This window comes from Notothenia rossii (assembly GCF_949606895.1).
Source record: "Notothenia rossii genome assembly, chromosome: 1".
NCBI lineage: Eukaryota > Metazoa > Chordata > Actinopteri > Perciformes > Nototheniidae > Notothenia > Notothenia rossii.
Window position 1 is genome coordinate 89,287,247 of NC_136912.1, and position 15,794 is coordinate 89,303,040.

General features: G+C 40.5%; 1 protein-coding gene across 5 annotated transcripts in view; it reads right to left on the minus strand.

The window, feature by feature from the left end:
- Positions 1 to 15,794, minus strand: part of slc44a5b (solute carrier family 44 member 5b) — a 41,226-nt gene that overhangs the window by 9,488 nt on the left and 15,944 nt on the right. For 2 of the 5 annotated variants that reach the window (XM_079640775.1, XM_079640776.1), the window contains exons 3-19: positions 15,063 to 15,136; positions 13,603 to 13,687; positions 13,259 to 13,343; positions 13,017 to 13,130; positions 10,641 to 10,701; positions 10,420 to 10,543; positions 10,198 to 10,242; positions 7,180 to 7,263; positions 5,901 to 6,013; positions 5,568 to 5,699; positions 3,797 to 3,896; positions 3,599 to 3,691; positions 3,166 to 3,253; positions 2,381 to 2,643; positions 1,588 to 1,682; positions 1,393 to 1,496; positions 1,201 to 1,274 (exon numbers count right to left, since the gene is read on the minus strand). In XM_079640775.1, the coding sequence (XP_079496901.1) occupies positions 1,201 to 1,274; positions 1,393 to 1,496; positions 1,588 to 1,682; positions 2,381 to 2,643; positions 3,166 to 3,253; positions 3,599 to 3,691; positions 3,797 to 3,896; positions 5,568 to 5,699; positions 5,901 to 6,013; positions 7,180 to 7,263; positions 10,198 to 10,242; positions 10,420 to 10,543; positions 10,641 to 10,701; positions 13,017 to 13,130; positions 13,259 to 13,343; positions 13,603 to 13,687; positions 15,063 to 15,136 (1,734 nt within the window). Of the gene's footprint in view, positions 1 to 1,200; positions 1,275 to 1,392; positions 1,497 to 1,587; positions 1,683 to 2,380; positions 2,644 to 3,165; positions 3,254 to 3,598; positions 3,692 to 3,796; positions 3,897 to 5,567; positions 5,700 to 5,900; positions 6,014 to 7,179; positions 7,264 to 9,823; positions 9,857 to 10,197; positions 10,243 to 10,419; positions 10,544 to 10,640; positions 10,702 to 13,016; positions 13,131 to 13,258; positions 13,344 to 13,602; positions 13,688 to 15,062; positions 15,137 to 15,794 lie in introns of all 5 variants that reach the window. The other 3 variants (XM_079640779.1, XM_079640778.1, XM_079640777.1) reach the window with 2 other exon arrangements.

The following is a 15,794-nucleotide window of genomic DNA, read 5'->3' on the forward strand; positions in this document are numbered from 1 at the left end:
GTGAATACCAGTGTGCGAAAAAGCACACGTCCCACCGTCCGGGACGTGTGCTTTACAATAACGGACAAGTAGATCTTGTAATTGACTTGTCCGGTGGACAAGTGACGTTTTTCGCCCTCATTTATTGACAAATTATTGACAAATTAAGTTTACAAAAGGCAGAACTCATTCGCAAATTGTCCGTGTCCGACATTGTTCGTTTAGAAATGTTAGTTTCGGTTCTGCTTGTCAATTCCTAAGGAAATGCATCTCGCCGCTTTCTGCACTGAGACAGGGGCATGGCGTGGCGGGACGTGTAGCACGGTGGCAGGGTTGGGAAGCAAAACTCGGTTCCGAGTAGGAACAAATAACAATTGTCAGGTCCCGGGATTAATAAGAATTGTGAGGACAGGACGCGAGGCCGAACCCCGCGGACCGCAGCTCTCTCTCTCTCTCTATGCTCCGGATCAGCTGATCGCTGCAGCTCAGCGTCTCTCTCTCTCTCTCTCTCTCTCTTTCTACACACAGCGGATCCGCTGCCCGTTTAACAGCCTCATCTTTGTCAAACTTTCTTATGTTCTTTCTTTAACACGTAATGAAGATTATTAAGCGTTTTAGCTCCTGTGTTGTGAATATTGACCGCCATTTCCTTTATGAAGTGAAACAGCCTCCCTGTCTGTGTCCTCGCGTTTTCCTCACATCCCCGGACCCCCAGACTCGGAGGAGCACAGGGATGTCAGTATTGTTTATGAAGCAGGGTATAGAAAGTACATTATTGAAATGAACATACTATTTATTTACTTTTACAAACAGTGTACAAACATGTGTATTGCAGGACATGTGTAAGCGTGCAAGCTTCTTTAAGTTGTAGAAAAGCGTACGCCTATAGGCTATGAAAATAATGTATTATTATTATTAGGCCTATAGTGTTGGACATGTGTGGTTGGACTCTGTCTCACAGGCAGGTTGCAGCATGTGTGTTGCCATATTTTCCATTCTGGACAAGTGAAAAATGTATTCGGACAAGTAAATTGCCAAACTCACTTGTCCATGGACAAGTACTCTCTAAAAACTTTTTCTCACACTGAATACACACAATTTTTGGTGTTTTATTATCGAAATATATTTTCTTTTCCTTGGTCTGACATGTTAACGGAGATTGTCTCAACAGCAGTTCATCAGTACAATAGATCTTACACAGAACTATAAGAAAGGCCTTACCGAATAATGTTCCTCATCAAAAGAAAGAAAGCATCCTTGGAAGAGGTGCAGAAGTTCTTTCCATATATTGCTATCTGTTGATGAGACAAAAGTGAAGTAATAACACATTGAGCCAGGTTACAGGTTATTCAAGTGTAAAATTAAATGGAATCTTGCAGTAAATCGGTCCGAAGCAAGTGTTTCTTAACTCACCATGATGTATGCATTTCTGTTCATGAACCTGATGAAGTTCTCCAGGCACCAGAAGCAGCATTGGAGACAGCAGAGCAGGAATCGAGCACATGCGTTTTCAGAACCTGGGAAAACATTATTGATCATCAACACCCCATTTGAAATGGACATTTGATTATTTTAGAAAGGTTAGTATGTTTAAGTTAGACAGCTTACCTTTCAGTTTGGTATTCACATACTCGAGAACCATCCGGATCGTCTGCACCACAGCGAGGATCAGAGAACCGAAGGCAAGAGAACCTGTGTGATAGCTAAGACACGAGAAAACCGAAAAGTATAAAAGACATTTCCATTCAAATCCTAGTAGTTTCAATCATGGATGTATAATAAGAACCGGATACAGTGTGGGAGGCGGGGCCTCGTTCATCCCTATGAGAGTTGCTCATTGGTGCATGAAAACAAAATGGCCCAACTTTTGAGAGAGCGAAACGTCACGAAAGTATTCATATAATCATATAATCCGTTCTTATTGTGCATCCATGGGTAAAGGTAAAACTCATGTAGTACTGAACACGTCACAAGAACGTGCCGGGAGATCCCGTGGGTTAGATCCGCGTTCATAATGCCGAGGAAAAGAACTCTCAGAATAATGTTATTAGCACATTTTACAACTTGAGGACCGAATGTTTTTAATAAGGGCTATACAAATGTTCATACTGGGTAGTTTATTTAGTTTAAAAAGAATTATCCAACGATTTACAGACGCCTCTTTCCCAATGTTAGTTAATGGGAAAAAGTCTTTCCGGGTCCAGCGACTGATACGGAAGTGTAGTACAGCCGTTTGGCCACAACGAATATTTTCATTTTTTAAATGACATGACTGATTTTGTTTTATTAACTAAAGCAGGTGAATCCCAAATGTTACTAATTCAAATGTTTGGGGTAAAGAAATATTTTTACAGCAGTGGACAATTGACATGTACAAAGGTGACCTGTAACAGCTCCGTACCGTATGGCTCGGCTGAAGGAGGAGTAGAGGGGGCTCACTGGGATGTCGTCGGGCTTCTTCAGGGCCCAGTAGTAGGACGCGAAGGCCCCGGCCAGGGTGCACTGTCCCAGAGCGATGGTGAAGTTGACCAGCCAGAGGAACATGAAGAGGTTACACAGGTGGAGCACCAGGATGTAGCGGTGGTACACGGTCTCCCCACCGTAGAAGGCAAACATGCATTGGGCTCCGGGGCACACTTTGGTAATATTGGTGTCACTGAAGGTCTGAAAAGATGCAACACAATTTGAACTTAATAATGTGATTTGCCTTATTGTTTCAGTTGCATCCAATTCATAAAAAGGGAAACTACTCAAATACACTTTTGTATCTCCTCTGTTTTGCATGCTACTGAATAATCTGTGAATGTATCTCTTTGAGGTAATCCTGCCTTTATTAAAGCTTGTGTGACCACATCAACCATACATCTTTGTTGACTCTCACAATATCCCACACACCAAGCAGGCAGGATGATGAATAACATGTGTCAAATTAAATTGTTCAAAGCCGTCACTGACTAACTCTATTTACATTAGAGCCTCAGAGATTGATTCTTCAAACTCACTGCCAGCTATCATATTTCACTTGTAGGCAATTATAAGAAGCTATTACATTTGCTCTGATTGATTACAGTCTGGACAAGACATATTTGACGGAGATAGAAGTGGCAGAGATATTACACATTAACAAAAATAACAGTCACACCAGTGATTTTCCAGTAAATGGACGTTAGAGAGTGAGGGACTAACGTTTGGGCTGCATGTGAGGTTGGCATACATGCATTTATCGTCAGCTGGTGTGACCTTGTAGACTGCATTACCAGATGATGCTAAGAAGCTGAGGGAAAACTAGTTAAGGGTAACACAGATGGAATATTTCTTAGTACTTTCTATACATTTGACATACAATAATCCATCTTGTGCATCCAGACTTTACAGTGTAAGATCTATTTCTAATGACACAAGATGTTTCCATATTGCTCTTGCTTTTAAAAACATAAAGCACAAGGGGAAAAAAGCACAAGGAGAAAAAAGCACAAGGGGAGATACTGTAAGCGCACTTTTTTTTTTTTTTTTTTCTGTTTAGTGACATGTTTTTATACATTATTATTAACGCAGACTGCACACACAGAAGTCTCTGGGGGAAACAGTTCATCAAATCACCAACAGTTTAGAAGGATACACTGCTGTGACGGCCCAGTAAGCGATGCAGATGGCCAGGAGGAGAAAGGTGATGATGGGGTAAAAGAGAGTGGACATGACGTAGCTGATGGCCCTAGTTGTAAGAAAGATCAAAGCATTTTTTTAATTGTGTGAAAAAAACTGTCAAAAGCACTTTTTTTATGTTGAAGGACACAACAGAAGTTTTGTTCATACGTACTTGCTTCCCTCCTTCATTAATGCAATAGCGATGCGCAGCCTCCTCCTCAGAAATATCAGTATAATCACAATAACGGCCTCAATCACAGAAAGTGAGATCACTACAAAACAAATGATACGTTATATTGTTAGTCAATGCACACAGCAAGTTTGACAGCAGACACGCTGCCCTATGTTAGGTACAGACAGAGGTGAGAAAGAGGACAAGCCATCATAGCTATGGGACAAACAGAACACAGAGTGCAGAGCTGAAAGCAACCGCATATTAGAGAGCTCTAATTCAGCTCCCTGAAAGCCACTGCAACTCTGTCTATAGCACATTTAAAGGTAGGGTAGGTAAGAATGGAGAAACCAACTCGAGTGCGCTAGAATTTGAAAGTACACAACCGGAAAAAATCTGCCTCTTCCTTCAGACCTCCTTACAGAGCCCCTCCTCCAACAAACACGAATGTGCACATGACCAATGAGGGCACGAGATAAGTTTGTGCACAGATGGAAGGCGGACAGGCAGGTAGGCCATCTAGTTATTTTAGCCGGGCCGGCTGAGATGATTGGTCGTGCTTTTTACAGCTCCATGGCTTCCACAGATGACATATTTTATGTATTTATTGTCAAAGCATTTAATATATTCATTGCTATCGAGATGTTAAGAGCATTCCATGGAATATAACAAAAAGTGCGTCTGAAGTGAATTACCCACCCCACCTTTAAATGGTTAAATATTGAATCCAACACACGTTTGGATCATATCCAGCCTTTTATGTACACTTCTATTAATATCTTGATCAAGGTAGCAAACCCTATGACCACCAGGGGGCACTACCTCATTCTCTATGTTTTTGGACACATCAAGTAGTAGATGACTGGATGTTTTTAAGAAATAAGCCACAAAACAAGAGTAACAATCTTTCCTAATTCCTATCCACTGCTGCAGATGGACACCTATTTACAGTCAGGGTTCATACACTTTTTCACCAATGATTTTCCATGACTTTTCCATGACCTTTACCTAATTTTCCATGACCAAAAAAATTACTCTTTCTCAGCGGTACCACCAAAACATTTTTATTTTAACATGGTAAGCTGGAAAATAAGGTCTGCATATGAAACATGTTGTGCCTATCTAAAACAAATCAAATAGTAGGCTTACTAGCTCCTACAGACTAAATCACTGTAGACTAGAGGGCGTGATTGTAAAAACCTCTCACCAGCAAAATACCTCGACAGTTAAATGCCATTTTACGTTTCATACGATACAGTATTTATTATCGTTATAGTATTACTATTTCGGCGATTAGATAAAATATAAATTATATTTGATGCAACTTTGGCTACATTTCCATGACTTTTCCAAAACTCTGGGAAAAATATTGTATTCCATAACTTTTTCAGGGCCTGGAATTTGCATTTTGAATTTCCATGACTTTTCCAGGTTTTTAATGACCGTAGAAACCCTGTACAGTATACTACTGTATTACAATAGTCGCTGCAGAAGGTTTCATTTTCCATAAAAAATGTGAGGAGCAGACGGTAAGTAGTCCCCAGCCCCTGCAGACAACACGTTGAAGTGTGCTATGGTAGGATACTTAAGCCAAAATTGCTCCTGTAGGCATGTCTATGGTATTCTGTACTGTATGTCACTTTGGATAAAAGAGTCAGCTAAATGTCATGCAATGTAATGTAAACATGGCTGAGAAAAACCAGCATTGTACTGTGTACTTTCACAGTTCAACGTTTTTATGTAAATGTGCGGAAGCTAGGTGACAACATACTGAAGACGAGCCACGTTTGGCTGAGCTGAAGGTAAATGCTGAAGTCTGTTTGGAAGCCGATGTCAGAGATGGTGACATTAGCACCTGGCTTCCTGGTCAGATTGCTGTACTCCCAGTAGCAGTGCCAGATCCCTGAGAGATGCAGAGGGAGAGAATGAGAGCCAGGAACAACAGATGAAACCATGTGAGCAGAAATCTAAATCTGCTACAGTTTGCCATGACAACAGAAGTTAGGAATTAAAATGTAAACATGTGGAGAACAACTCCAACATGTGTACTGAGTATAAGGTAGCAAAAGGTGATGAGGGGTTACTGTCTGAAGTGAATACTCACCGAAGCCGATCACAGTGATGACACTAATGATAATGAGCCACAGGAGCACCCCAGCAGTGTAGCGCAGCAGCAGGATAAAGATCAGACTGACCACCATGGTAATCACCAGACCTCTGAAACAACACAAACGCATGCATAATGTAGAAGGCAGAGTTCCCGTTAGAATATATTTTGCCGGTCAAAATGTCGGTTAAAGTTGAAATCTTCCGGACAAAATGAGAAAAGTGCCGGTCAAAGGTCTTCTTTGTTATTTATTGAGCTTTCAAACTAATCGATATGATTTGATATTAAACAAACTAATTATAGTAGATTAACTGTTCAAAGTGAAGTGTACAGGAACTTATAATAACAGGGGAATAATAAACTGAGCGCTCTCTCTCTCTCTCCTGACAGCCCATCAGTATCATGCAGCTCGCGGATCCAGTAATGAGTGACCCGACAGTAAAACTAAACATATCTATAATTAGTTATGGTAGTTTGAGAGGTAATTAAAATAGCTACGTGTGATATTCTAACCTGAAGTGTGTGTTTTGTCCGCTCACCGCTGCATGTGATCATGCAGAGCTGCGTGTCGACTCGTCAGCAGCAGCTGATCTCTCTCTCCCGTCAGATTAGACTTTACTCGCGTTTATGTCCATATCGATCAGATCTAGCTAATGATATGACTACCTGCTTATTAAAAGACACCTAAACAATAAGCGTCGCTATGCAACCGGGTGAGGCCGCAAAGTATAGCGCAGCATTATGCATTTGTTTACATGCCCACCAGAACCCCGAGGCATTACCAACAGATCAACGCACAATCAACCCATACAGGACATCTCTTTCTCCACATTAAGTTTTAGACATTAGAATTGACTCTTCTTGTCTGTCACATACTACTCTTGTCTGTCACATACTACTCTTGTCTGTCACATACTACTCTTGTCTGTTACATAAGTGGCACAACTGATGCGGTTATTGCGCTAAGGGGAAATTATTTTGACCGGACATTTTTCTAACGGGAATATTTGACTAGTAAATACATTTATTTGGACTTTAACATACATTCAGAAAGATGTTCTGTAAATAGGAATTCATCAAGTGCTATTTTTTGCCTACTTTTGTAAATTCCAAGCCGGTCAGTTGGAGTTTCCGTGTATAGTTATAGGGTCAAATTGTTAATGATTTAGTTTCATAATTTATTTTACGGATAGATCCACAGACCCGCAAAAGGAGCACATCATTCATCAGTAGAAGTAAAACGTGAAAATCAACAAAAGCAAAAGCACAATCTTACATGAGGATCCAGTCCCAGGAATTTGCATAATCTTCAAAGATCTTAATGCCGACTTCATTGGCATTGAGCAGACTGGCGATACCTCTGTGGGGGAGCAACAAGGTGAGATGGGAAAGAGTTGGAAAGAAAAGAGGCGACAAAAACATTATTATGAATGAAGAGATAAAGAGAGACTGTGACAGCGTTGTGTTTCTGCCTCTGATCATTTATTTACAAAGGTTTCTCTTCAAAAACATTTTGACACTTTATTTATCTATAATGTGCTTATTATGAAACAAAGATGAATACAGTTTCAAAATGCTTTTGGTTTTTCAGCCTACTTGTTAGGTTATGAGGGTCTGGAGAAACACATTGTAAGTTTTATATCAAAGAGCCACAAAACTGAATTAGTGTGACTAAAGCGCTATGGATCAATAGTTCCTTCAGTATGGTGACAAATGGTTTAGCAGCATGTTACTGGATGTGATGTTACTGGCTGCTCATTTCTTTTCAGAGTTCAGGTAAGTCTTTGATAACCAATGAAAACATAATAAGTGAAATTCTTAACACAAAAGACTCAATATAAATAGTATTGTTTTAGAAGATGTTTTACTTGTCACCTGAATATATTCTTATTTAAAAAACCCTAAATGATCTTGGACACTTTGCTTAAAGGTAGGGTAGGTAAGAATGGAGAAACCAGCTCGAGTGCGCTAGAATTTGAAAGTACGCAGCTGAAAAAAAATCTGCCCCTTCCTTCAGACTTCCTTACAGAGCACAGATGGAAGGCTGACAGGCAGGTAGGCCATCCAGTTATTTTAGCCGGGCCGGCTCAGATGATTGGTCATGCTTTTTACAGCACCACGGCTTCCACAGATGACATTTTTTATGTATTTATTGTCAAAGCATTTAATATATTGCTATCGGGATGTTAAGAGCATTCCATGGAATATAACAAAAAGTGTTTCTGAAGTGAATTACCTACCCCACCTTTAACCTTCCCCTGGGCAAAGACACTTAAAGACAAATGATGCAGCATAAAAGCAAACATATTTCTTGTCCAATTCTATCAGTGTACTCAAAGGACCTTGGGAATGGAGATCAGGAACAGATTTTGATGCCGAGATCTCCACTGGGAAATAGAACTACATAAATCTCATCGTCAGAACATGACTTCTGCAGAATGTGACCGCAGACACGGTGCTCTATGAGATACATCTGTAAAGTACAGACAGAGGAGAGAAAGAGGACAAGCCAGCATCGCTATGGGACAAACAGAACAGTGAGAGCAGAGCTGAAAGCAACCATATATTAGAGAGCTCTAATTCAGCTCCCTAAAGGTCACCCTGTCTATAGACCCAAGTTTGGATCGTATCCAGCACTGTTATGTAAACCCAGCTTCATATCTAGATCAAGGAAATACACCACCAGGGGGCACTACGTCACGCTCTATGTTATTAGACACTCAAAGTAGTAGATGACTGGATGTCTTTTCAGATATATGCCACAAAACCAGGGAGTGCACAGGTACGGGCTAATGTTGCCCGGGCCGTTTGGCCTTTTTGGCTGACCTGCCCCTCTGGAGAGAGCGAGAGTTTTTTTTTTTTTTTTCTGTTGTGGCCGAATCAACATGATAAGCCCACAATCAGTATTGTAGCGTCTCGCTGCGGGAAACACACTTTGTCAGCACTGTCATCTGCCGGTGCGTTAAAGACCACCTCAGTGTCAGATTTTGGAAACTTGATTTTGAGTTGTCTCATGGCAGTTAGGGTATAAGGGACAAACCAGGGGACTTTACTTCCTCTTGATACTGTCGGTTATTTACAAAAAAACACCTTAATATAGCATACTTGTTATTGTGCTTCTGTCTTTCTATGCCTTTTCATCTGTAAACTCCCTCAACGCGCCGCTCGCTCTCTTTTCTTGATCGCCCTCTCACGGGTGAACAGTTCACTGTCCCGCCGCTTCATTGTAGGATTTCTGCCATGTCTCTACCACTTTAGTTTGACCATCTCTGTTATTAAGTTATGGAATACTAAATAAATAATTAGATACCTTACCATTACTGCGCTCATAAAGAATGATAAGAATAAGAATAATGCGTATTGAACTGGTTTCATTCATTAGTGAGTTTATTTAAGGTAATTAGTTAGAGTCCCTATTTTATCTGTATGTCTGCACAGATGGTCAAACTACATTAGAACAGAATTGTCCCCATTTTGTCTTTAATATTTACTAACATTAGATATTTTAATGAGATTTGGACCGCAAAACAAAACATTTCCCTGGTTTTCATTTTTAAAATCAAGTCACTGAATGCTAGTAGTCGCCTTAGCTTATTTTGTTATGAGATGTGAATTACTGTTCAATCTAGTTGATGTAATAATCGTTTGGTTTCTTTTACATTAAAAACAAGTTATAATTTTCAAAAGGTCTTATGTTTTTTTTCAGGGGGTGCCCTTTTTCCAGTTTAGAGCAATAGCCCCTCCGTGCACGTCCCTGCACAAAACAATTATATGAGTCTGTTCTAATTCATGTTCACTGCTACAGGTGGAGGGAAGCAGGGGCAGATTATTCAAGATGAATAGGAAGGGTTAGTCTACACAAAGCTACTGGCTACAGCGGATGCAAAGTTAAAAAGCTGAAATAAATCATTTCTTGAGACCTTTCCTCTCCTTGCTGCACGGCAGTTACTTGGCTACAAAGAGAAAAGCATTAAAGCACATTATCCTTCACGGTCATTCAGGCAAAACTAAAGTGAATTATAGCCAAACAGGATCATGTATGTAAATAATATCAGCTCACTTGTTTAAATACATGAATTCTCTGTTTCTCCAAAGTTTGAAGCCATTTTAGCCAATTAGCATGTTGATAGTGTATATTTACATAGCAGCTGTTGTAAGCTTGTACTCCTGAAGTTCTGCTCTTGAACTTGTGAGTTAGCTGCATTTTCATGCAATAAACATGCAAATGATTTTGAATGTGGTTGGACACATTGCTGGGCATCATTGACGTCAGTGACATGCCCACTTGTCCTACCCTGTAATTTCTGTCCAGAGCTCTCTGGGAGCAAAGTTGGCAACCCTATTGACAGTTTAAGAGTTCAGAACAACTTATTTTGCAGGGTATTTTTTATGAATATTCTTTTACAACAGCAAAAAGGCTCATGGCGATCTAAAGTTCGTGACGTTTCTGTTTGAACAACACAACTGGTTGAATAACAAGAAATAAAGGATTGTGTTGGAGGGGAGGACATCTTACTTGGCAGCATCTTTAAGGTCGTTGACACTTCTCTTGTTATTGTCACCGTCTTTGAAGATGGTCTGGTTGGCTACGGTTAAAGTTCCATTTCTCGTAATGAAATCGGGGAAGCACCGTTGAAGAACTGAAATACATTTGAAAAAAAATGTTTGGTCTTTTTAGTGGCTTGGCAAACAAATGATGAGCTATGTGTGAATGTACGGTTATTCAGATTGACTTACAAGGTCTGCTTGGCACAATCATAGAAGGGCAGTCTTCATCTCGTATGACTTCAAGTACTGTCTGAAAGTGAAATGAAAGAGAATCAGCAATTGAAAACAATATATTTATCTTTGTATTCATCATAGATAAAAACAGAGAGGAGGGCTATTCAATTAAATGATTTTGACTTTTGTCTGTCCCGTTGTATCTGTATCCGTCCTGTGGGTTTCTGTATTGATGTAAGATCTTGAGTGCCTGGCTGTCTTTTATAATAAGCATTAGGGGAAACATGTTTTGATTCAAACTTCATAAGTCAACTTAAGTTCTAAATTACATTCTGGATTTTTCTATATAAAAAGTAACATGAAGTTTAGCCTAGTGAAGAAGTGAAGGATAATTATCAGTCCCATGGTAACAAAAATATGAAGGAATCCTGAAGTCAAATGTAATACCTTTTAAGACCTTTTTTAAGACCCTTTCCATACATTTTAAGACCTCATCGCCACTTCCAGTTTTAACCGGTTACCTTGGCGACACACTTTGCCTCACATTGACTATATACAGTATCGATTGTCCTTCCTCCTTATCTTCCGACCATTTGGACGCAGACTTGCATTTCCCCATAACGATGTTGTTTAACAACCGGCGTAAACGGACCTTCGTACGCTATCAAGCAGTGAGCGTGCGATGTCCTGTTCAGATGACGTCAAATCTAACAGGATGCCATAAATAAACTACACAGAATCACACTACACACCTACGCAGTGATTACATTCAGGCAGACTGTAGAATACAACCTCTTTGGAAAAGTTATATACTTATTGAAAACAAGCTACAAAATGTAACACCTTGGAAAATGCACTTTTTAATAGCCTTAATCTTTGCTAAATTGATTTATCAAATGTTTATGCTTTTTAAAACCCCGCGGACACCCTGATAAGTAACTGTAACAAAAAATAACAAAATCTCAATGTTATTCATCATATTTCAGACATTTTCATTATTCTGTTATTGTAGCGTTGGTATTATTAACATCATCACGTAAGTCAGACATGACAGGGTTGGATTGAATGCTGTCTGATGCAACACAGGCATACTTGGAAGGATGTGGGAAGGGAAATCATCGACACACTTCAGACAGCATGACTGAGCTGTTGCATGTTCCCACACACCACCTCTCTTTCTGGTTCTTACGCATCATTGGGCCAACGTCAATGAACTGCTGCCAGCCGACAGAACAGGCTGTGATCTGCATCAGTGACTGCTTCCGGATATCTCCCTAAGCACATTCAAGTGAGCTTTTCATTATCAACACTGTACAAATAAAACTGATTAAATCTGGGGTTGGATTGCTTTTTCATTTCAGATCTATTACATTACATTACATGTCACTTGTTAGACACTTTTATCCAAAGCGACTTACATACTCAATACTGTGGGCAATTCCCACAGGAGCAATTTGGGGTGAAGTGTCTTGCCCAGGGACACAACAACATGCTGACTGCAGTGGGGTTTGAACCTGTCCCATGATCCGAACACCAACGCACAACCCACTGCACCACACGCCTCCATCTATTTCTTGTACTTGTAATTAAGTTATACTTGTTGCCTGAATAAGTTGTGGGGACAAGTATGCTCATGTACAGCACCTCCAAAAGTAAGTGACAAACTGAAATATGAACATACCTGGATTAGAGATGTCCCGATCCGATCACGTGATCGGGGATCGGAGCCGATCACATGATTTTCAAAAGATCGGAATCGGGAGAAAAAAAATCGGGGATCGGGATTTCTTTCTTTTTTAAAAAAATTTTTAAATACTTTTTTTTAAATTTTGTATTCAATGTTACAAAACAAAAATGACCATGTTCACGTCTTAAAGTCATCCTGACGCCTTAGTTTTGGTTTCAAATGACACAACATCATGTATGTGTTGCTTCTTTGGGGCTTGTTTTCATAGACCTGGTTGCTTATTTCTCTCAAATCTGGCAACAGAGTGGGCAGGGCGCAGTGTCTAATTGTAGCAGTAAGCTAACGAGTACTGAAAGCTTTATTTTTGTTTTGATCCAATGCTGCACAACTGAACTGATCCAATGCTGCTGTGAAAGAAAGAAGCTATATCCATGTTGGATAGAATATCCAATTTAAATAAAAAATAACCTTAAGAGACCACTTGAATGCTTTTTTTTCTCTTAATGCATTGCATAAAGATCGGATCGGGAAAAATCGGTATCGGCAAATTGTCAAAATCAAATGATCGGAATCGGATCGGGAGCAAAAAAAGGTGATCGGGACATCCCTAGCCTGGATGCCATACATTGAAGAGGCTTGAAGGTCAATATATGTTTTCATCTTGTTTGCAAAGAGAAAACAGACCACTTAGCGCTGTCACTCACCTTGCTGCTGATCTCGAAGCCTGGCTTGCAGAATTGCTTGTAATATTCCCATTTGTTGGTACCCCATGCATCCAGGAGGGTTGAAAAGCTGTCAGGGCACTTGGAGACACAGAGCTGGAGGAGACAACACATCCTCTTAATGAGAAAGCCCATCAATCTTGCATAATCAAGCGTGGCGGTAAGGTTGAAGGGAAACATAAAGACGAGTGTGCTGCTAGAAGGAGCTTCATTCAGTCTCTTACCTGGGTTGTAGGGCACTGGAGGTTAATCAAAACTGCAGGGTTGGCACATTTCAACATGTTGAAGTAGAATAATTTGGCTTTGTTTCTGTGGAGACAAATGATGGAGATACAGAGAGGAGTCTGATTAGAAGGATTGAGAAAACCAGTCCATTACTGCAATGTCTTATCAGCGCGCAGAGTATACCGCGCTGCAAAGCCTGCCATAATTAATCACAAACTATCACCATGTATTGTGGTCAAATCCTTTTGTGGGTATAAAGATAACAGTGGAAAGCTGACAGACAATTTGGGGAACATCATTATTCCAGTGTACAATCATTTAGGAAATGTGTTTTTCCACTCACGCATTGGGGGTGTTCTGTTGGCCGCAGAACTGACCGCGGCTGTCGGTTGGATAGACGACCTTCCTGGGGTCGCCATGGATCCAGGCTGAAAATACAGCGCAGAAGATTTTTGGTTTTTAGCATTTGTAACCAGGCTAGACACATATTCCAGACACTGGCAATGTTACTGTTTTTAGTCGACCTACTGATGCACAGAAGATCAACACATTACCCTCCCTTTCAGTTTCCATGACAGCTTGTTTTTTCCATGTAGCAGTGAAAATGATCAGCTACCTAAAGACATGCAGCGTATCATTATTTAAGTACAGCTGCATCAAAGAGGTGATATGAATCATCACGGATCAAATCCTCAAATCTATGAGTGCATCAGGCCGTCTCTGTGCGCACCCAGCACGAAATATAAGAATAGCAATAAACAAGACAACAATACAAACGGAGATAAAACTCCAAACAATTCAAATTCATTTTTTTTTGCTTTTTGTGCTTCTCTTGATAGAGGTAGTAGCAGTAACCCTGAAACTCAATTGACTGAGCTACTCTTTGTTTGCCAAACCTGAACAACACCAGGCCTTTCACCTTGCCAGTCAATGAAGGATTGTGCCGAACAGGAGGCAGTACAAATAAATGCAGCCTATAAGTCTTTGACAACAAGGAGAATGGAACTTAATATAGAAAGGACACCGCCTTATTCAGCTGATATGTCAGCTTGCATTAAAATCCACATCCATTGTCATGCTTCCTGCTCTTCTTGAATGATTGGGTCAGTCCTTAACATGCCCAGATTGAGACCATGACTCTGCTTAAAATGGAGCTGGCAAAGGACATAACTTTGATGACAGCACTTTCCTTAAATGTGTGATGGATATTGTATGTGGGTGCATAAAAGTGGGAAGAAAGGAATGTGCAGTCAGGTGTGTTAGACATAATATCGTGTCTGGCAGAGCAGGGGAAATTGAGAAAGAAATAAAAGTCGACAGACAGAAGGGAAGGATAATTCAATAGGAAAAAAGGAAAACTTGAGGCAAGACAGACAGAACAGAAGCGCTGACGGGGAGATTCATAAGTCTGCATGGCCTCAGTCGGTCTCCAACAAAGTGGAATCCCCGTCACGCTTAAGTGAACTTAACAGCTTGGCCAACATGTGAATGAAATGAGAGCCAGAGGGAATCAATGGTGATCCAGTCAAGAAAATTCAACTGGGACCTCAAAACATCGTCACCTCAAGTCAAGTCTGCCCGGGTGCAGTTCTCAACTCCTCTGCCATTTTACCAATCGGACATTTATTGAATAGCCCACCATGAAATTATGAATAAATCAAACAAAAAGCACGTTTCAAAATGAAAGTATTACTATTTAAATTAAGATTGAATATTACGATTACAACTAGAGCAGAACATATTACATCAAGTCTGTTTGGGTCATTAGGAAACATGCGATCAGCAGCAATGTGTCAAACTCACCCACAGTACCCAGCGCGATGTAGCCGATGATGAAAGCGATGAAGACAACACAGCAAACCACATCAGTGCAGCTCCTGAGGGGGGGGGGGGGACATGTGCAATAACAAATAAGAGATGTGTGACAGGAAAGATTACAAAAACACATCAGTTACATGACAACAATACATGTAGTAATCTTTCACCAGGAGAAATTGGGAGTTTGCCTAATTTCATGGAGAACTATATGAGTTTATTTATTATTAACCCATCGTTTTTAACCATTTCATTGTTGGCACTCATGACAGAGTTGCAGTATGTCAAGTGACAACAAGCTTCAAATGTGGGTTCAGCGCCTGCTACCAAGGTATACCAAGGTGTCATCTGTATGCTGTGCTTCCAGAGAATCTGTAGAGGAGGTCTACTGACTTTCTAATGAGACTTGGAATCCCCCCTCCCAGAGTTTACTGTCACACAGGCACAGAGAAAGCTATTTGAAGAGTGCCTCCCCGTCCACAGTGTCCTCAGCCTGCTGCTTTAAAGAAGCTTCTCAGTCTCTCTCTTTGCTTTTTCACTCCCTCCATCCCACGGCGAGGTTTCTTTCCCCTTCTTCCCGACCTGTGAGAAGCTGTCATTTCCGGGCCCTTCTTAGCCCTCTTTCAAATACTATTCAGACTTTTGGGTACTGAGCCCAGCCTTGAATAAAGTCAAGTTCAATCCAGTGTGCCCAGTAGTACCGTCCAACGGATATTCGAA